The 21606-nt window shown below is 35.9% G+C and overlaps 6 protein-coding genes across 7 annotated transcripts; 1 reads left to right on the forward strand and 5 right to left on the reverse strand.

The window, feature by feature from the left end:
• Positions 1 to 231: 231 nt before the first annotated feature.
• Positions 232 to 2608, reverse strand: LOC114535686 (spliceosome-associated protein CWC15 homolog). The gene is made up of 6 exons (XM_028556983.1): positions 2360 to 2608; positions 1659 to 1868; positions 1254 to 1335; positions 926 to 1026; positions 599 to 656; positions 232 to 497 (listed from the first exon to the last, which is right to left on the reverse strand). The coding sequence occupies exons 1-6, from the start codon at positions 2488 to 2490 to the stop codon at positions 426 to 428; spliced, it is 654 nt and encodes a 217-aa protein (XP_028412784.1). The 5' UTR covers positions 2491 to 2608; the 3' UTR covers positions 232 to 425.
• A 2085-nt stretch (positions 2609 to 4693) lies between these two features.
• LOC114535717 (single-pass membrane and coiled-coil domain-containing protein 3-like) lies at positions 4694 to 5825 on the reverse strand. Its single transcript, XM_028557022.1, has one exon. The coding sequence runs from the start codon at positions 5776 to 5778 to the stop codon at positions 5095 to 5097; it is 684 nt and encodes a 227-aa protein (XP_028412823.1). The 5' UTR covers positions 5779 to 5825; the 3' UTR covers positions 4694 to 5094.
• A 3369-nt stretch (positions 5826 to 9194) lies between these two features.
• Positions 9195 to 10335, reverse strand: LOC114535722. The gene is made up of 2 exons (XM_028557025.1): positions 9908 to 10335; positions 9195 to 9521 (listed from the first exon to the last, which is right to left on the reverse strand). Exons 1-2 carry the CDS (start codon positions 10298 to 10300, stop codon positions 9222 to 9224), a joined length of 693 nt encoding a protein of 230 aa, XP_028412826.1. The 5' UTR covers positions 10301 to 10335; the 3' UTR covers positions 9195 to 9221.
• A 797-nt stretch (positions 10336 to 11132) lies between these two features.
• On the forward strand, positions 11133 to 12292 carry LOC114535718 (single-pass membrane and coiled-coil domain-containing protein 3-like). The gene is made up of 2 exons (XM_028557023.1): positions 11133 to 11506; positions 11809 to 12292. Exons 1-2 carry the CDS (start codon positions 11177 to 11179, stop codon positions 12160 to 12162), a joined length of 684 nt encoding a protein of 227 aa, XP_028412824.1. The 5' UTR covers positions 11133 to 11176; the 3' UTR covers positions 12163 to 12292.
• A 122-nt stretch (positions 12293 to 12414) lies between these two features.
• On the reverse strand, positions 12415 to 16537 carry LOC114535682. 2 transcript variants are annotated; one of them, XM_028556980.1, is made up of 4 exons: positions 16461 to 16537; positions 14857 to 15192; positions 13282 to 14131; positions 12415 to 12775 (listed from the first exon to the last, which is right to left on the reverse strand). In XM_028556980.1, exons 2-4 carry the CDS (start codon positions 15172 to 15174, stop codon positions 12690 to 12692), a joined length of 1254 nt encoding a protein of 417 aa, XP_028412781.1. In that variant the 5' UTR covers positions 15175 to 15192; positions 16461 to 16537; the 3' UTR covers positions 12415 to 12689. The 2 variants fall into 2 exon arrangements, with proteins under 2 accessions (XP_028412781.1, XP_028412780.1); XM_028556979.1 differs by lacking the exon at positions 16461 to 16537 and adding an exon at positions 15465 to 15624.
• Positions 16538 to 17052: 515 nt separating this feature from the next.
• On the reverse strand, positions 17053 to 21575 carry LOC114535669 (nucleoporin p58/p45-like). Its single transcript, XM_028556963.1, has 8 exons — positions 21428 to 21575; positions 20919 to 20984; positions 20187 to 20286; positions 19954 to 20028; positions 19561 to 19759; positions 19136 to 19218; positions 18701 to 18797; positions 17053 to 18600 (listed from the first exon to the last, which is right to left on the reverse strand). Exons 1-8 carry the CDS (start codon positions 21556 to 21558, stop codon positions 18164 to 18166), a joined length of 1188 nt encoding a protein of 395 aa, XP_028412764.1. The 5' UTR covers positions 21559 to 21575; the 3' UTR covers positions 17053 to 18163.
• Positions 21576 to 21606: the final 31 nt, after the last annotated feature.

Below are 21606 nucleotides of genomic sequence, written 5' to 3' on the forward strand. Positions count from 1 at the left end.
TGTGGAAAATATGGATTTATAACCAAATGTTGTTAATATTACCAATGATGTCAATAGTAGTCACTCACAACCAGCTCCAAAAACACACAGATGTAACAAAATTGAGTTATCATAACTAGGTATTTGTAGTTGACTGTGCTTGCGGTAATTTTTGCACCAGGAAAAAATTACCACATGTACATACCACAGATGTACACAGTACATTTCACCAAAATATAATATAAAACATACTCCAGCTTGACAAGATGTTTATTTTCATAGCATGTTTTATATTATACAGTTCTACAGCCTCTATAGCTAATATGTGTACAGTCAGTACAGTATTTCACGAACATGTTTATTTAAGGTATTTACAATAACAAATGCCATGTATTATACATCATCCCAGCAAACATTAGTGTGTTGTTCGATAATTGTTTTCATCCTTACTTAATATATTTGTTCATAAACTTCTTGTGAAATTCAGACCTTAAGGTATCATTGATAAACTTTCCTTCCTAAAAAAGGAAATAATAAATAGAAGACATACTATCATTACTACATCTACCATATATCCTAAAATTAAAAACACAACCTATTTAACCAAATCCATCCTCACCTTTCCTTTTTCTGGAATGCCTTTTGCACAATTTTTAAAAACAACATCATCATCCCACCTGAATTATAAAACCCTCATCAATTTAATAACAATATTATTTTTAGACTACACAATAAATAAATACTTAGAAATAGAAGATAACACAAAGAATATGACAAGAACTTCTGAATATTTTAGATCTCATCCAAGTAAAGTCATGTTTATTTGTTATTTTTACTATTTAGCATCCAAACCAGAAACTAAATGTAGACGTAAAAATGTATAATACTAGCAGCTGTGCCTATTATTAAAACATCTGCAGTTAGATTGCTATTAATATTCCTGTACCTTCGTTTAACTTGAAAATTAGAAGATGTTTTTAATAACGGATTTCCTTGCAAGTAATTTTCTGTTCTTATTCGCTCTTCTTCAGCCTTCTTTTCTTGTTCCTAACAAAAAATGCAAATGCCTTTTACCACAATAAAGTTAAATGAATATTTCCAGCCACAATGTCATATAGACAATATGGCTTAACTTTCAGCTCTAATTGACTTGGATAAATAATAAAAAAATAATGCACTCTGATACAGTAAATTTCAGTAAATTATGCTTGTTGATATGTGCATAAATATCTGTGGTAAAAAGACAAATATCTTTGGTCAAAAATTCCTCCAACCTTTCTGGCTTCCTCTTGTGCTCTTTCTTTCTTTATTCTTTGCAATTCTGCTAAAAGCTCAGCAGTGTCATCTTCATCATCACTAACATAAATCAAATTATTTATTTAAAAGAATTCACAATCTCTTTTTTGGCCATGGGTGGTATCCTGATGTCCTATGGGCAACATTAGATATGAATTCTCATGCACACTTTTGTCATAATGTGGAATAAATAGTTGCATCCGAAGTTATGATGCCACACTATTACACTAATGGTGAAGAAGTCAATGTCCTAAATATGAAACAACATAAATATGGGGGAATAAAGTTGTAATATCCTTTGAAAAGAAAGGAAGGACTGTTATTGTGTTTTCGCTTTGAGCAATTTAGAAAATAAAACCTCAACTTCATCTCATAATAATAACCTTTCATTAGAATCATCAGAATCATCGTCATCGACAGGATCATCTGCATCTAAATTTGCTGGTGGTAATTGATCTAGTTTTGATCTTTTTGATTCAGTTCGACTCCCCCTTTCTCTTGTTCTTTCTCTCACTGCTTGCCGTTCTCTTTCTTCTAAATCGCGTTTGAAATCTTTCTCTCGTAATTCATCGATACTGTCTTGGCCAGTTTGTCTGTAGATGATGATGCAAATAATGTGACTTTTTTGTTTCAATGTATAATTTTTTTGTCAACTCAATGTTTTCTGATCACTATCATCAGCTATTCTAAACTTTGCATGTTCTTCAAGCCTATGACTGGACAATATTACTTAAATGGCTTAATGTATATCTATGATTGAAGATTGGCCAAAGACCTCAAGCTCCCCAGACGATTCCAAGCCGTAGTTTTGCTCCGCCAAGGAAATGCGCCTGAGGATTCAAAGCCATAGTTTAGCTCCCATGAAGATTCCAAGTTCAGCTCCCCTGAGGATTTCAGGGCATAGTTTAATGACCATAAGCATTTCGCGATTCTTCAACAGGGGGGAATGAAATTATGGAATAATATTAAACCCCATGGACTTGGGTGATATGAGTCATATGAGTGCTTTTAGATTTTAACAGCTAAACACAGTGTCGAAAGTTGAAAAACTTATATTTACTTATTAGTCAAACCATAAACAAACCTTCGTTTAAGTTTATTGTGTGATGGTAAATCTCGACTGGAATATTGCTTTGACAAAGCTGATAAATCACCTTCACCCTTTCCTCTGCCCCCTCTGGCAGGCTCAAATGTTGGTCTGGCGGCAGTTGTCATCTTTAATGTTACTAATGTTATGAACCCAAAAACTCACGCAATATCACTAAAAATATATAAAAAATCCTGTTTTCTTATATTGTGACTGAAAACCAAACTTTTCGAATCGAAATTTGTATTTTTTCCATATTAATTTCTATTATCCCATCACTCCTCGCGCGCTTACATCCTGCCGGCAAACGTCATGTAAGAAACGCGAATTTGATTTCCACTGGCATGGATAGTTAGTAAAAGAAAAAAAGAAGATCGAACTTTAATATTCCCCGAAAATACAACAGAATCAACGAAGATTCGGAAGATAAAAATAAAAACTTGTGAAATAAATACATACAATTTAGGCCCAAAGTGTACCGGCGAATCAAGCGGCTATACTAAACACAAAATTGAGAAAACATTTTATTTTTAGCAAACTAAGCCGTTTAGTCATTTATATTGAGTTTCCTTTTAAGAATGACGATTATTTTAACGTTAAAAACCAACAAGGATTGTTTCAAAACACTAAAAGAATATCAAAACACTAAAATTTCTCGCTAAAAACACTTAAAAAACGTTTAGGCGTTTAAATCTTGTCATTTCCAAGCGTGTGCCTTATTAGTCGTTTTCTATGCACATACTTGTTAGGGACCGCCTCCCGAGACCAGGAATAGCTAAATACGTTAAATTTATCTTCGCTCTCAAGGCTAGCCACTGTAGCTGATTCGTCTATGACGCGCTAGGCGTGTGACAAAGCATACTCTGTTTCTCACTGAGACGTAACGGTTAGGTGCACATACATCATGGTCTGGGGGCCGTAGTGCATCTCCCCCTTAGACGGCCGTTAAGATGTGAGTTATGGGGGGGAGTTCTTCCTATAGCAACTGTCCTTGCACCTTTCGTAGTTGTAATTATGTTGGTATATTGCAGCCGGTTGTATAACCAGGTTAGATTGTGGCATAGGCTGGATGATCTCTTTTGGGTGTTTTTACATTCTTTCCCAATTTTTTTTTTTGCATGCTTTCCAAATTTTTCTTTTACATACAAAAAACACTGTTATTAAACATATATGGAACGGATATAAAAATTTATATCGACTGAAAACTACTTTAATTTACCCCTGAATACTCTCCCCAGTCTCTGCATGGCTGAGTCTCTGAATCAAACAATAGTACAATACCAGAAATCATTCATAAACATCAAACATCTTCATCAACCTTACAGCAGTAAAACAGCGACAAAGACATTCAGACAGTCAACTCTGCATTCTCGTTAGTGCCTTCAGCCCGAGAACTGTCAATCAAAAGTCTGGATAAATCCCCTGGCTTTCCCCGCGAGAATACATAACTTCGAAGTGTGGGACGGCACTTGTAGAGAAAGTGGACAAACCTACTGCGACCATTCTATTCCTCGCCACAGTGAATCGAACCACGCACTGAAGCCAGAGTTAGCCAAACTTAACAACATCAGCTGCTTTTCAAAATCTCTCCGCTTAATGAAGCGCACAAGGCGTCACCGAAACCAGTTCTTTGTTTAAAGGCTGCACCTAGTTCTTCTAAAAGGCTGGGACAAATACCCAATGCTACAAGATGACAGTCTTGATGATTTTATGATCTTTCACGCTCAGATCCATCACGGAGACTTTTCAAAGACAATTTAAGAAAATATAAAGAGCGCAAACATAACGGATTAAAGATCAATCGAACAGATCTACTATCGATGTTTACTGTTGACCCTGTTTTCCTGCTCTTTGAGCTCGGCTCTTGCTCAAATATTCGACAAAACGATAACTTCAATTCCTTACAAATATTTCTCCGTTTTTAAAGCTCGCCAAAGCAAACATAGATTCAACGTTAACAAATCATCAGAATTGGTTAACTGTGCGGGGCAGCCCAGGCTTCGGTTAGCGCTTGGCTGCGGAGAAAAATATCTTGGGATTTTTGGGGAAACTGACTTGGCAACACTGTTTCCACATTTTTGATCTTGAATTTTACATATCCTATTTTGTATTTCAACTTTTTTATTTTACAATTTACATTATTTATCATTTTCGATTTCTTATTTTCTCCTATTAATTTTTGGGCCAACCCCAACGACAATGGCTTACTAGATTGTTGCTGAAGTTTTAAACCTGCTTGAAATGGATGGACTTTGTGTATTTGAGATGATAAAAAACAACAGGGAAATAAACGAAAGTTTAAAGAGAAAAATTTTCTTGCCCCTAAACCTTTTCGAAGCGGTGTTCACTTTTGGTTACTTTGTGAAAATGGATGAGATCGAACTAACCAACTACGTCAAATGTGCGAATGATTTGTTTTGGAAAGTACCGTATTTCCTCGTTTGATCGCCGACGGCTCTTTTTAGATTTTTAGTGCTTTGCCTTTGGGAAGATTAACTGCAGTGAGTTTATAAACAAAATCAACCCAGTTATTAAATAATATGTCGGGAATGGAGAGTATAATCACTTTTCGCACTGTGTTGATTGTATGAAATAAAATTTATTACATTATTGTTAATTATTGACATTCAGTAATTGTTTCCTCCTTAGCATCGTTAACTCGCTTAAATTCATGCAGGAAAACCTGATTATTACTAATTAAATAACATTGATTACAAAGTTCTTTAATTTGTTCACTGTAGTTCGTAGATTCTAAGTTCAGCAAGAACTTCATAAATGCTTTCTGTGTATGCAAGTGATGCTGGTCCAAACGTGTTTAGTTGAGTTTCTAGTTGACTGATGGCATCTTCCAGCTGATCTCTCTCAATAGCGCCAGTAATCGCACCGACAATCATACCAATACCAAGGCCACCAATGATTGATATGACCGTAGTTGCAATAGCCGATGTTGCTAAAGCACCTAACACTGCCACAACAGGTGCAAGAATGCCTCCACTTGCTATTGCAACACATACAGCAATGGCCGCAACTGTGATTACGACACCTGTGACAACATGTGTCGCTTTTTGAGCAGTTTCCATGCGATCTTGAAACGATAGATCAACGTCTTTCAGGTTTCTGTAAAGCCCTGGGTCAAGTTTCTCTGCCAGCTCCTTGTCAATCTTCTCGATAATAGCTTGTGCTTCCTCGATTCTTCCAATAAGTAGATTACTGTTGTCTTTCAAAGATTTATTTTCATCAACAGCAATATGGCTAAAGTTAGTGCCATCAATGTTTTCATTTAGGAAATCTGTAAGCTTGTTTGTTGCTCGAAAGTTAGATTGCATGTAATCATACATATTTTGCATCATTCGTACCACTTTTGCCCTGCGTTTCGGATTGTCAGGGTAAAATAAATCTGAAAAAACTTGTCCCATGTTTGTGATGGCAAATTACACGTTGTTCAGCCGAGTTGGTATATGATTATGATTGATCCTCAAGTAGACCTTTTCCTTGCATTGTACATCTCTCGTTTTATATGATAATGCATGAGACATGTTTTTGGTACGTGGAATTTTTTAATTAGTTTGTGAGGCCAAAAACATAAATGCATGACCATGTAACTGTTTTTCCTGTATGCATATCTTCATCACCTTAATCCATGGTCCATAAACATAGATGCAGGACTTTTAAGGGAATACAGGACAAGCATTTTGCGGCCAATTTGTACATATGATGTGTCAAGCAGATGACAACGTGGGAAAGAATGTGTGCAACTAACTTATTTTTCTTTGCGATTCGTTGTAGTCTAATTTAGGAATGTTTACAATTATTTACAACTACCCAACAAATGCAATGATCAAATTCCTCATGATCGTAATAACAGCTCCACGGTTAAGGTCGACATCAAAATGGGATGGTGAATAAACCTATATAATTTCACATTGCGCGAAAGGAAAGCTGACGGTAAAAAACTAGTTCACGTGCATATTAGGAGAGAGTTGAGTACAGTTAGTACGGTCTAAGGACCTTACAAAAAATACTAAATCGTCCCTATCCAGCTGATCTGAGTATAAAGCTCAACCAATCAGAAGCCAGATCTTCGACAAAACTGAATTATCATTTCCTTCATTGCATATGACTTGAAAATATCAAGTAATTTTATTATATTTATGTGAAAACACGTTTATTTTTTCCCAACTGTAAATTAGAATTTAAATTCTTTACCGTTTATACTATTAGTTTGAAGAATAGGGACAAATAACACGAGGAACATGATAACTCAGTTTTGTCGAGACGCTTTATGACGTCATAATCTCAGATCAGCTGGATACTTATGATATATCATACGAAGACAGAGGACTATACTGGAAGAATACTTAGTGCTTAGTTATTTATAATGATTTTTAGTTTACTAGTAAACTGTAACAGACCAGATCACACGAGTAAGGTTTGAAATAGGAACGGCTAGTGTTTGACTTCCATGAGCTAAAAACGTTTGGTGTATAATTAAGACGAGGGCACCAAAACATTTGGTTCGTTTGGACATCCCAGGTTTACTAAAACAATTTCCTGTGGAAATCACTGCGAAAATTTAGCAAATTTCCTACAACAACATTGACTAGAAGAGAACGGAATAAACAAGCAAATTAGGAATAAATATTTCGGCAAAGAAAACAGTTCACCGCGTCTTATGAAATTGCATTTAATATACACGAGTGAGTTATTGAGCAAATAATTTCCTTCACTTTTAATCAAAAGACATGATAACCGTAAAAGTAATTCCCTTTTAAAGGCGGAAGAATTTTAGAGGATTACAAACGTGCTATAAATAAACCAGTCAACTAGACGTTTTCCATTTTAATTCATCATAGCTTGCTTGCGAACGATTTTGTCGTATTTCTTACTTTGAGCAACACTTGTAAAACAATATGTCTTGGGCAGATATCATCTATCCTGGAAATCAGGATATGAGGGTCGCAATGGTTCAGAAACTACAGCAACTAGAGGATGCAATGAAGTTCAATTTCAGAGCATCAAACAAACTCGCAACATATTTGAACGAGACGATCGCCACTGCTAACCTGCCTATGATCTATGTCAATTCCTCTGCATCACTCAAAGAAAACGCCAACACCTTGGTGAATCAAATCAACCTTATCGATGCTCAGTTGGAAAAAATTGCTGAAGAGTTGAAGGGAAAACTAGACCCAGAGCTTTATGAAAAGCTTACAAACGTGGATACGTCATTTGAAGAAAGGATTGAAATAACTCAGAAGGTTGCCAAGTTAATTGCAGGTATCACAGGAGCGACAGTCTCGGGAGTGGTTGGAAAGATGGTTGCTAAGAAATTGACCAAAGTCATTGCTTCAAAAGTCGGTCGTATTGCGGCATCATCCCTAGCTGGTGCTATTGCAGGTGGCATTGCTGGTCTCGCAGTGGATGTCATTGTTGGTGCTATAACTGGTGCTGTAGAGAGAGATGAATTGCAGAGTGCTCTCTCTGATCTTCAAAGCATGGTCACAGATTTCATCCCAGCTTCAGAAGGTTACACTGATACAATCTATGAAGTGTTGGCAGAAGTGAAAATTTGGGAGAAATATCATCCTGATGCATGAATAAAAACAATTAATATACAAAGTTGTTATAACGAAAATATGACGCTTTATAGATACACTTGTCACTTAGGCTATGTTTAAATGTTCCTGATTCTCGACTTCAGTTAATTACAAATTTTCTCCATCGTTGTATTAATTCAATAAAATGGAGCAAAAATCAGTCTTAGATTCTTGATTGACGATGCTTGGCTAGGACCGTGGGCAATGATAAAGTATTATCTGATTTTATTAATGCATTATGCATATATGGCTGATCCAGCGGCCCTTCAACGAGTAACCCCAAAAAATAAAAGAAATTGTAAAAAGACTAAAAGTCTAATTCTTTTCTTGCGGAGAGGAATTCTACGTATGGTATATACCATTGAACGTGACTTTTTCAACAAACATCTGAACAACTTTTAAGAATTTAAGAAATGAATATATATTCTCGTCAAAAAATATATCATTATACAATTACTTTCCTTTAAAATTTCGCATTTTGCCTTCCTTGCAGTTGGACTTCGTCCCATCGATAATTTTGGTTTCTGGACTATTTTCTGCTGGGTTATTTCCGAAGGTAACCACCGGTTGCAAGGACGGATTGGCTGTGATTTCGACCCTCGGGCCAGATTTAACTTTGAGCCCCCATTATTTCCTTGTGTAGCCTTTAGTGGGCCCTTAGAATTCTTTGCCTCTTTCGCATTATCTGGCCTAATGCCCGATGCCTCAGTCCGCGCCCCTGATTGGTTGCATCTTAGAGCAGATTTATTCACGGATACATTACGAACCTCGCAAGCCAGGCTTTTCTACCTAAGCTCCATGGTCGATCATTACATTAATAGGGCTTAGCCTCCCTTGCCCCTGCTTGAAATGGATAGAAGAAAGACTCCACTGATGTATGTCAGATCGTGCAAAAATGATTCCTTGAACTGATACGAAGAAGCCTGGCCTATGTACTAGAGACGTTTTACCATGCATATTTTAACTATTTTTCACCACGATTTGTAAACTATGCTACACTATTGCAGAAATAGGCTAAACTGCGTTTAGTAAATATTGTATTTTTTTCTAAATTAAATGACTACAGAATTTTAATGAGTTTTACTGAGTGAGATACAGTTGACTTGTTACACATTTTGGAAATTATGTTGTACAGCATCGTTTCACAGTTTACAATAAATTTCTGATTAGTTTGCGTTTTGTTAAAAAAATACTGTACTTTATAGTCAACATTGAGATCATTTTGAAGGCACGGTAACGCATTTTACATCACTGTAACAAGATCATCGTGCATGGTACTTGTTCCATACTGTCACATCAGCTAGTAATTCATGTATTGTATCACTGAATTCTGCCGAGTCAGCAGTATATCCCTGGACTAATACACGGAGTTCCAGAATTCCGTCATCTGCATTGTCGCTTTTTGCTGCGGCTGTGACCGTATCCACCAGTTTGTCAGCGGCAACCGCTGAAAGATCGGTACCAATCGCAATAGCCAGTGGCGTTGTAGCAAATTGGGCTGTTCGTGATGTAAGCATCTGGATGTAATTCTTAGAAACAAGCTTGCCCACAACTCCAATGACCTAAATAAAGATTTGGGATGTTTGGACTTTAGTATTGTCTACGAACTAAAATGTACGTCGTTGGCTATCATCATGCAAACAAGTCCGAATAAAAGAAACTTTAGAAAATGCAAGGCAACGAACACATTAATTATTATTGTCAGGATTTTTTTTGAGAATGGGTGATCTGCCCATTTCGATTTTTCAGTTCAAACCTGACAAACATTTCTTAAACTTAATAACTGTCTTAGACAACGTTGGTAATAATTAGTTCTCTGTAAGTGTCTTCACTCCATAACATGCCACCCAGTTGTTGCCTGTTGGTCAATATTAAGGTTATTGTGAAACTAAGACAATATTTCTATGCAAAACAAAATAAAACAGAACAAAAGAATTAAGAAATATACCGTATCACTGGTGATATCAACTGACGCTTTCGACATTTCACGAGCTGCTTCAATCCTGTCTTCAAAGGAAGTGTTGTGATTTATAATTCTCTCGTAAAGATGTGGTTCTAGTTGAATCTTAATCTTTTTATCCAACTTATCAATCAAAGTTTTGATTGCATGCGCCTGGCTCGACAATGTACGAGCGTTTTCTGCGAATGACTTCGATGGATCCAAAAAAATGTGTGCGAGATTTGCATCTGGTACTTGAGAGTTTAGAAAGTCTGAAAGATAGTTTGTTGAGCTAAAATTGCTCGTTAAAGCATTCTTCAAATGTTCAGCTTCGCGAACTGCTTGGTTTTTACGTCGGCGAACGGCTGAACTTGGCCAAAAAAATTCAGTCCACGAAAACATGAAGATTGGAGTTTATGAGTTACCTGCAGTTTTTCACGTTTATGCCAGCCGTGACTAGTCGCTTAGTCGACTCAAAAACTACAGCAAATGTGTTCATTAGTTTACTTGTACAAATATTTCTCGACTTTATCCTGTTTTTGAAACTGCATTTCAATTAAAAGCTAAGAAAAAGGAAATGAAAATTTTAAAAAGGAAGTGAATTTAAACTAGCTGAGAAAATATGAGCTGAGAACGTGGGGCGTTACATGCATCTGTGAACCCCTGTAGTGCTCCTACAGTCTACTTCAGTAGCTATATTTTAATCTATGTCGGTATATAAACTTACGGTCTTTACTCTTTATATGAAAAAACTTCATTTAAACTATTTAGTCCAAGGATTCCTTATAGGTGACAACTGACAAATGAAGATCTAGTATTCAGTCACTATTCCGGTTGTACATATTTTAATCAGTTACAAGTGTTTTAGTGTGGGGGGAATTAACATATATATATATATATATAGGCGTGTACCGGCCGAAAATATTTTGGGGTTATCGGACGAATAATTTCAGCAAAAATTTCACCCTCCCTCCCCACTACGTTAATATTCAGTCTTGTATAATTTGTTGTAGCAATTAGACAAAACTTCTTCCTGTGTATTTTACTCAAGGGCCAGGATGTTTTGCAATAAATATAGCCAACGAAAGTTTTGGAGCTAAATTCTGTATTTAGGAGCTAAATTCTATATTTAGGAGCCTACGGTTAAGAATAAATTTCCGGTAAATGTTTCAATTATTCTATATAAGAACCGTGAAATTAAAGTTAAACTTTGGTGCATACTAACAGCCGAACAGCGATAAATTATTTTCTTATTTAGAACTTTAGATTTATTTCAAAATGTCCTGGGCTGATATTCTTTACCCAGGAAACAATGAACGTCGTGCTGCTGTTGTTCGTAAACTTCAGGATCTGCTCGACGCTATGGCTTATAACTTCAGAGCAACAAATAAACTAGTGCAGTATTTAAACGACAATATTACAACTGCTAACCTCACTAAAATCTATGTTGACTCTTCCAAGACATTACGAGACAATGCAGACGTACTGGTGAAACAGATTAACGCAATTGAAGCAGTTTTAGAAAATATCGACGAAGAACTGAAGAAGAAATTAGAGCCGGACCTTTACGAAAAATTAACAAATGTTGATACATCATTCGAACAAAAGGTGAAACAATTTAAATTTCCTGTTAAATTTTCCCCTCTGAAACAGGCCTCTATTATGTATTATATTATCTTCAACTATAGGATAAAGATTTACTTCGTGAGATTGTTAAAGTTCGTTACATTTAGGCAGAAATACCTAAATTAATCGGGAATACAAATATATTTGCGTGAAATTATAACAATCATCGTAAAAATGCGGGTATTCTTAGGTTTGGAATTCGGGCATGCAGAGGTACTATTTATTCCATCGCAATTTTAATTAAAAGGCTTTTAAAATCATGATCTATTTCCATTCCGTTGTAGATTGAGATTTCTCAGAAAGTTACCGACATCGTGGCGGGGATCACAGGAGCTACTGTGGGAGGGGTAGTAGGGGAAGTTGTTGCTCAAAAGTTAACAAAAGTGGTGTTATCGAAAGCTGCAAAGCTAGCAGCATCCACAATTGCAGGTGCAGTGGCGGGAGGTCTTGCTGGGATTGCTGTTGATATCATCATTGGTTCAATCATAGGAGCAGTTGAACGCGATGAGTTGGAATCAGCTTTGAAATCACTGCAATCGCAGGTGGAGGAGTTTATTCCTGCTTCCGAGAAATATACTGATAGCATATTTGAAGTGATCGCACAGGCTAAAATATGGGACAAATATCACCCAAATTAAACATCAAGAACTTTAGAAAAAATTATACATGATTTACCCAATATTAAACTATAGTTAATTTTTAGACGTGTATTGGTCCTTATAACAGAAAATTAAATAATTTACGACAATTATTTTTAGACACACTCAGAGTTGCAAAAAGAGTTCAACCTTTCTCCGGTAGGATTTCAAGTTTTGAAAACCTTCCTCAAAATGACGTTGTCATTTGACGAGTCAAGTGGCAACCAGCATAAAAGAATATTTGTTTTTTTGGTACATGCATGTGATCAATTAGAGTGTTCAACTTTGAACCTTCCTCACAAACCTCATTCAAAGCAAACCTTCCTTCGGGTGGTACCCGCGTTCCCGCAGCTTTTTTGCAACTCTAGACACACTTTAACTAACTACTGTCTTGCAGATTATTACAGACAGCTTCCAAACGAAAAGACACGCTATAATAGATTTGTGCATTTCCATGGCTCGTGGGCCGGTAGAAACGCCAAAATATATTTGGAAGGGTTTGCAATTAGGCTCATCTTCTTCCCAGGTCAAGAGGGTACATCTTTGTCGTTCTCAGCCACGGCACGATTTTCCGAATTTGTCTGCGAAAACTGCTTCCAGCGAGACGCTAAATCTATACGAAAATAAAAAGTGTATTTTAACTGATATTTTTACTACCGCGGATGTCTAGATTTTAAAAAAAGTATCGGTGTTTGATTAAACACAATGTAATAACAGTCAATACATGGTATGGCTTTCAAATAAGTTTTATAGCAATAAAAAAATGCTAACTTAAATTTTTCACATATTCACGTATTATGCAAGATATCAATATTTCAAGCTCAGTTTGAAAACTATAAAACGGCTCAATACATTTCTTTGACAGACACGGAGATAATATAATGCAAGAAAATCATGCAAGAAGTGATATGATTCGCTTAATCCGCTTTATCATTATAAAGGCAGATTTCTAGAGACTTCAAGTTTAGAAATTTTCTCACACTCGGTGGCAAACGAATAACGATTTTCTTCTGTATTTCACAAATGACACAGTAAAAGTTGGGATTTTGGTCTCAACACGTTCTCCCAGCCGGGTAGAGAATGTATCTGGCGTTAGACATCTCTAGCACAGTTACGAACCTTGTACATGTCGAGCGTTTTCCCTCATCAAAAAATCTGTGCGCGATTGTTCCAACCCAACTTTGTGATGAAGAGAATACGCGTATTTATAAAACTTATTCTGGACTTTGACCAAGGATATGATAATGAAAGGAACTGTGATTACAGCAAAACACACAAGAAGTGATCGAATGATTAACCATAAAATACTGCTTCTGATAAGATCTTCAACATGAGACTGGATGCGGCTTGCGTCTTCAGTTTCCAATCGTACCATTAGGTCACCATATTTCGTCATAAACTCAAACCATTTCTTTGCACTGTGATTCGATGAATTTTTCACTTTTTTTAAAACAAGATAATTGCGTTTAGCTTCAATATCTGCTAGCCATGTTGTTGCATTCAGATCCTTAATAAGAGAATCATAATGTTTCTTCACGACTGAGGAAAATAGTAGAGCAGTTTCTAGAAATGCGTGGGCACGAACTCGTTTGTCGTTGTATGACGTGATATTTTGAAACGAAGCGTTTTCGCCGCGAAGAAAATAAATTGATCCGAAGATTTTTTCTAATTCTAGTTCCTCTTTCGTGTTGACAATCATGTGATAGGCGAAGAGGTCATCTGTGTGGGTCTGAATATCTTGGGTGACAGTATAGTGAGCCAACCAGGTTATCAGCTCATGGATCCAGGTAGAAAATATATTAATGTGATCATGTGCCATCAATTCGTCGCCATTGTCAATTTTCGAGCGAAAATAACGAATTTCATTCAGAAATGAGGCTGAGTTGGAGATGGTCTCACCTAAAAGTCCAGGAAGAGTATAGCGCCATTCCAATAACACCTGGATACTCTCGTCTGTACTTTCTCGAATCTTAACATAACATTTATGAATTACTAAACATTTTCTACACTAGAATCAACATACAATGGAAAAGGTTCAGTTAGGTTCAGGCTGAATGATGTAAGAGAATGAGGTAAGAGATATATAGGTACATAGCTATATGTACGCTAGTCTTCAATGATCACCAATCCGAAAATAAAGGTGTTACAGAATGGTCTTTGTGAAGACTAACAGCTGCATGTTTTTCACTAGAAATTTGTTGTGGCGAAGTTTTTGTTTTTTTGTGAGCTTTCATGCAAAGCTCTCATTCTAAATCGTGAAAAACATTGTGATCCGCCTAGGGCGATAAGCGCCGTGGTTCCACCCTAGCATAATTCCTCGCCCCTCGACGGCCGCTTTTTCATAACAGAAATTAATATTACAATCGCAATGCATAATCCCCATGTGGTCAATTTTGATAGCATGTTTTAAACCGACCTTTTTTTCTAAATTTTGAAGATTAAATGATGGCGAATGCTATTTAACAATTTAACGAGTTCATTTTTTATTTCATTTAATTATTAAGGCCGAACCATATCTTGAAAAAACATTTTTAAAATTTTATCATATCCCCAGGGCCCATTGAATAGATGTATATTGGATTTCTTGATTTTTGAATAAAATGTATGTAAAATAAAATGAATGCAAACAAAATTGATTCTTGAATAAAAGTGAAAGAATAATGTCAATGACAATGTAACATTGCGACAGCTCACCTTCTTCAAGTGCAATATGTTTTTTGTAGTATTCCATGCCAACGATAACATAGTTGTCAAACTTCTTTCGTTTTGAAGATTATGAATTATCTCGGAAACGTGAATGCCATGGATGATGTTATTTTTCAATTCATTCTGTTGTTTCAAATTTTGTGCCGTGACAACTACGTCAACGATTGTGAAAACCACGGATATTGCTGTCACAAGTACGATGATGAGAATTTTTGCTATTTGCGAGCGTTTGTTTTTGGGTGATATTATTTTCTTTGGGTTTTCAGGGCTTGCTGTGGCTTGATAATCATCTTGAATGCTCGCCATGTTTGAATTTCTTGATTTCTAAGTAAAAAAAAATTGGATGTGATTTCATTAATAACCTATTTTAGTATACCACGGGCAACTAATCCGAATAATATTGGTATGGATATAAGATTCAATATCACATTTCGAAAAATGCCTTTTGTTTAGCGACATATTTACGACAGGTTTTCAGGAGTAGTGTACGTGCTATTTTCTTCTTTAAAACATCTCTTCGTTCCCTTATTCATTCTTTGATGTCTGCCGCACATATGACATATGTTTAAACTCTTCATAATCTTTTTTCTCAATACCTCGTTAGATTCACACTTTTCAAAGAGGAAATGAATAATCTAACGAAAACTTTACATGGAAAACATCAGTATATTTCTGTCGCCCCACTTAATATACTCGAAGTCGAACACACATGCAGTTTCACCGCACGAGATATCGATCAAGAGTGAAACTTGCGGTTTATGCGCCACCCGTTCCCGTATGTTTAAATCTTTGCAGTTCACTGGAGATATAATCAAATATTAATGATAATGATCTGTCTTTAAAATTAGCCAGTAGAAAATGCAGTATAGCACACACATACACACACAACATGATTATGCAGGATTAACAATGAAGCAGATTTAAACAAAACATCATGCATTTGCATACAAACGTGCTTTTTTGCATGTGACGCGCAAGGTGCAACGCTCAAGATTCTCTTTCCTATGTAGGCGTCAATGCACGATCAGTCAATGGCAGGTGGTGAAATTCCAAATCGGCGAAGAAGCGCCTTAAGATACTGAACTGATCGCTTGTATGAAGGATGTTTTAATAGAAATCCCTACATTTACCAAGTGGAAAGAAAGCTTTGTGTAGGATTGTACAAATTCGTTGTTTACTGTATTTTAAAAGTATGCTTGCAAAACACAATAGATGATAATCGCTTGTCATGTTGATGCCAAGGAAACATGAATATGCACACGGTTGACAGGAATATAGTGCGTGTATCCAAATCATTGACATTGTTTAGACCCGACCACTACTCGAATCCATCTATTTATAGTTAATAGTCAATCACTGTGGAAAATCTTTAAATCTCAAACCAAATCAAACGACACAGGTTATGTCTAGTTTAGAATAAAAGTTGCAATTTATATTGTTTTCACTACAAGAAAAACACGTCATGTATATAGTGGACACTGATCGATGGTTATATTGTGACCATGAATGGCAAGGTGTGTACTAGTATATATGAAATTCGAAAATATACTATCACCGGCAAATATCATAATCATTTTCATAAAATGACATACCTGGATCCAGTATTCCGATTACTCGTCGGTGTCGGTGTCGGTGTGATCTTCACTGAAAGAGCTGTTTTGAAATTTCTTAAACTGACAAAAGTAAAATAATATAAAGATAACTTGTTAAAAGAACGGGCTATTTTAGCTGGTCTATAGCGCGATTTGCCATATCTAGGATATGAATTAATAACCTCATCACAGAAATAAAAACAATGAACGCTACTTAATACAAAAACCTCGATAAACTCTCTCTAAACACAAAATAAATATTTTACAATTTCAAATTTCAATTATTTCTTGTTTAAAACATACCGTTACTGTATGAGACAGAAACCTTTTCTGCAGTTCATATTCTTGAAACAACAATTTATTTGATATATTTCGTGTTAAAAAAACTGCAACTCAGCTGTTAACAGGAAATTAATAATTATCGTGATCGACATTGTCATTGATATTAATTTAAGCGTCGATATATACAACTCCATTGATTGCAGATTGTAAGGAGATACCGCGATAACAATAAAATCAACAACAATGATTTGATGTTTCACTAATTTATGCCAAATAAAATTTTCGTTTATCATTTACTTTTAATAAATTATATTTTTCTACAATTTTCATGAGACGGTTTGCGTTTTCACCGATAAATATATTCCTTACTAACTGCATGGAACAACTAGAACGTCCAACATGCATGAATGAGATATTTGTAAATTAAAATATCTAATTGATTCATGTCTACATAAGAATAGCCCCAAAATGAGTTACCAACTCTCAAGTGTGAATGGAAGGAAATCAACACAGGCCACAGCTTTCAGACAAATTAGAATTGTCTAGAATACAGTATAAAAAATATTTCACACGAAATCGTTCCCGGAGCCGCTGAGCCAGTAGAGGCCATGTGTCGAGGCTATAAATCTAACATCAACATTTAATATATATGATCTGACCAATTCTGTTTTAAACATTTTTTACTATTTCGTCGGCTCAGTTAGTATTATCATTGCAAATTTCCAGATGCAACCATGTGCTACAGGTTCTTTCGTCTATTTACAGACTTAAAAACCCAGATAAGGAAAAATTATGGCGACTTCAGCCATCAAATGACAAAGCCAAAGGTGTCAAGTTGAGAGTGAATTTAAAAGTTCAAGCTCGCGACTCCATAAAACATCATACATTTCAACAAACAACATTTCATCTTAGATTCCAAATATATTGAATAAATGTGGTACAACGACTTCCTGAGATGGACAACATCTTTTCAATGTTTAGAACTAAGGATCTTTACCACACGATGTAGGTTGTATGCTGACGAAGGCTATTAGCCTCCGGCTTCGGTTTTGACGAAATATTTTGCTCAAGTACGGGCACGTAGTTTGGCACATGTGTAACCATACACTGATACAGTACAAATGTCATGTACAATAAGTGAGAATTTGTTTTTTAAATAAACCATCGTCAATACAAACGTGTTTCCCTTTAACACGCTAGTAGTTAAAAGTAGTATGGACTAGTATGGAGTAGTGTACCACACATTTCAGTAATTGTCAACCGTTTAATTGTTTTGACTTCAAAATTCCTAAAATTGTGCCACTCTTAAATCTGTTATCTGACCTATTGAAAATAGGCAAGGAAAGAAAATAGCTTTTCGTCTATGACCCAAGCAAAACATGTCCTCTTTCCACACCAACTACCTGTACATATTCTTTGTTTCACTTTGCCTCATTCTTCCCTCGTTTACCCCCAGCTGGTGGTTTCTGAAGTTGTAATGAACTCGTTGAGCCACCAAATGTAGTCCCAAAACTACCATTTCCCAAGCCCCCAAAACCACTTGAACCAATACTCTTTCCTAGAGCAGAATTGGTGAGTCCAAAGCCGGAGGAAGTGCCAAGACCAGTTGAAGTACCAAACGGAGTTTGGCTAAGTGTTGAACCACCAAATGGAGTAAAGCCACCAACTGCAGCAGAATTTGCTGCCAGGGATGATGTATTACCAAATGCAGAACCAAATCCAGCAGCCACGCCCGTGGCAGGCATTCTAACACCACCTTGAAGTGTTGCAACAGGATTAAACAACGACCGATTTACATTGTTGTGAAGATTAAATGGTGAAGGCCCAAGAGTTGTTCTTGGTAGATCCACCGAAGTATCTACGATAAAAATATATTTCAGTATTCTAAAGACATAACAGCAGCATGAAATTGAAGAGTATTTGAGACCAGCACAAACCATCAGTAAAAATATAGTTACATTGTCTTTCATCAGGTACATTTCTTCTTTTCTCAAAGACGTTTGTTCTGTCACCAAATACCCTCTCACGGTAAGCTAGGTAGCGCTCTTTTTCCAGCTGAAATAATCAATAAAAATATCATGGGCGCTATAAACCAGAAGTTATGAATGATGGGTACGAAATGCGGACATGTGGTTAAATGCATTCAACGTTATATAATAAACGTTTAGTCAATGATGTTGTAAAAACATGGAGAATGAGGTTGCATGTGCTATAACCAAATTCAGTATAAGCATTTTATATTATGTTTCGCTATTAAGAACGTGCATTGACATCAACCATGGGAATATCAGTTGGCTTTAAAGTTAGTGGTGAACGTTTAATCAGAGGGAACCGGACATTCAGGATATTCAACGACTGGTATTTTTAATAAAGTGCATAAAAGGAAAGATTACCTTCACAGCTTCATGAGTCTCGTGCATTCTGGCTGCCAAAGTTATGAAAGTTTCATGGAGTTTCTTCATGACAATAGAAATTTCTAGAAAAGATCGCAAAATCAAGAATTAATAGAGACAAAAAATTCAAAGAAATCTCAACTTTACATGGCATTTCAGTATTTCAATTTTTTATCAAAAACGGAAATGGATGCTTTAAAACTTCGAAAACCACATGGCCACGGACAACAATTCGCCATCCAGGTTTAAAGCTTTGGTGCAAAGATATATTCATTCATTCATCAGGGCAAATGACGTTCATTATTGCACTTATGAAGGCTCGGGTTAACGGACCGAAAGCTTTGCAGTATTAAATGACTTACGTGGTGTACCTACAAGCTAAATTACTTACATTTAAAATAGCTGATGAAAAATGACATTTATACCTTGTGGTGAAACGCTTTGTGGTTTTTGAAGTGAAGCTAAATGACTCTCAACTTCTTCAACTTGTCTTCGATATGAAAACATTCTTTCTTCAAATGATTCAATCAATCTCTGGTAGTACTCCCGGGGGGCCATGTTCTCGTGTTGGAACGCCAAAGGAGTGTTGCTAGTCTGTTGTGCAACTTCTGCATTTATTAATTCCTAAAATTTACCGAGATTAAAATCAAACACTTTTAGAATTGAAAACAACTTGTTGCAATCTGGCTTGATAGCAGGGATGGGTCCAGTGCAGTTTTGTTAAGGGTTCACATGAGCCAGTTTAGATGTGTGATTTCTGTTTTCATGCTCTAAATTATAAGATGTTTCCCTTGAAAAATTCTCTTGGAGAATTATACCTGACTTAGTTCACTTTTCAGACTTTCAACAGCACTAGCATCCTTCTGAATACTGCTTGAGACCCAAGATACATCCTACGAAAATGAATTTTTAATGTTTGCTTAGCATTCTTTCTTTAATAAATATTACTTTCAAAACTTGACCAGAAAGTTGCTGAAAAACGAGTGGGTGTAAAAACACACAGGTTTTCCCTATTTTTTTATATTCATACTAAATCAGTGAAGAGGAATACCTTTCTTAACTTGCTGGTTTCATCACTGACTTTCTTAAATGATTTAATGGACTGCCGTTCAATTTCATCTTTTATACTCTTTTGTTTTTTAATATAATCTCTAAATGATAGAAGCAATGTATTACAGACAGGAATGCCTAAAAACAAATTCTTCCTGATATTTTTAGAAACAAGATCTGCAGGCTCACACTAATAGCCTAAAATGGCAACCTTTTCTACAACATCACATTTCTAAGGAGACTGTGTGAAATAATTAGGTGTTGACAAAAATGTTCCCATCTTAAGATCACTAATCTTAGTTCAGCCACAGAAAACAAACATACATGTACATAGATGCAGAGAAGTAACAATGCCCTCTAACATGCCAATACTAACTTGTAGAACCATGTCCTCCCAATATTGTAAGGTTATTGCAATATTTATTACAATATCTATATAAGCTTTATGAAAGAGTGAGACTTGAATGAATTTATTCTATAAAAACACGAGAATTTTCCTGCCAAAGTTTAGAAGCGAAGCGATGTAATGAGAATTTATAATTGAATCAAATATTTGTACAAAATCTTTTTATTGAGTTAAGAAATAATCACATTATTCTGAGCTCTTCCAAACTGCCACAAGTGAATAGAAACACAGGAAAAAATGTTTTTTATTTCAACAGATTGAAAACTGCAAGTGAATGACCACAATCAGAAAAGGTAATATTAGGCAAAAGAAAAAATTGCTGCTTACTTTAATTGATTAACCAGATTATTTAACCCATCAGGCAACTGTTTATCTTTAACATTTTTCTTCTCACTAAAGAGAACAAAAATTATATTTTTTAATTATGCAATTTGTAAAACGTACATTTTTTCATTATATATAGATAATCGGAGTTGGTTGGCCAGGTATTTGATAATAATTGCTCTTCAGAAAGTTACGGCATGGTTATAAGACTATCCTGATGTTTTGCAGCATGTATGATGAATACAGAAGCACCCTTTGCCTACCACCTACAGAAAACTATGGTCATGTTTGTGGGTGGGTGTATGGTGCTTCTCATCACAGACATTCCCAGAATCTTACCCTAATTGTAACACTAAGCAACCAACAACAATCCTATTTAACCCTGTTAGACTGTCACTCCCAATTCACACTCCTTCATATAAAATAGTATCGACACTTCGACAGTCAGCAAAAAAAATTACGTGATCATCAAACCATAGTTCAAAACGCAACCTAGAGTAGATAAAGCTTACTTTCCGTTTCCACTTTGTATTCCACCTAAAGATGTCGCCGTTGCAGATGATGTTGCAGAAGTTGTACTAGATTGTAAAGATTGTACACTAGTAACACCACCACTTCGTAAACTGCCCAAGCTGGTAGCCATGTTTAGTTCCTGGAACCTTCCCCCCCTGGAGACAGAGTAGGTAACATG

Source organism: Dendronephthya gigantea, unplaced genomic scaffold (genome assembly GCF_004324835.1).
Source record: "Dendronephthya gigantea isolate DGI-Jeju-01 unplaced genomic scaffold, DenGig_1.0 000122F, whole genome shotgun sequence".
Taxonomy (NCBI): domain Eukaryota; kingdom Metazoa; phylum Cnidaria; class Anthozoa; order Malacalcyonacea; family Nephtheidae; genus Dendronephthya; species Dendronephthya gigantea.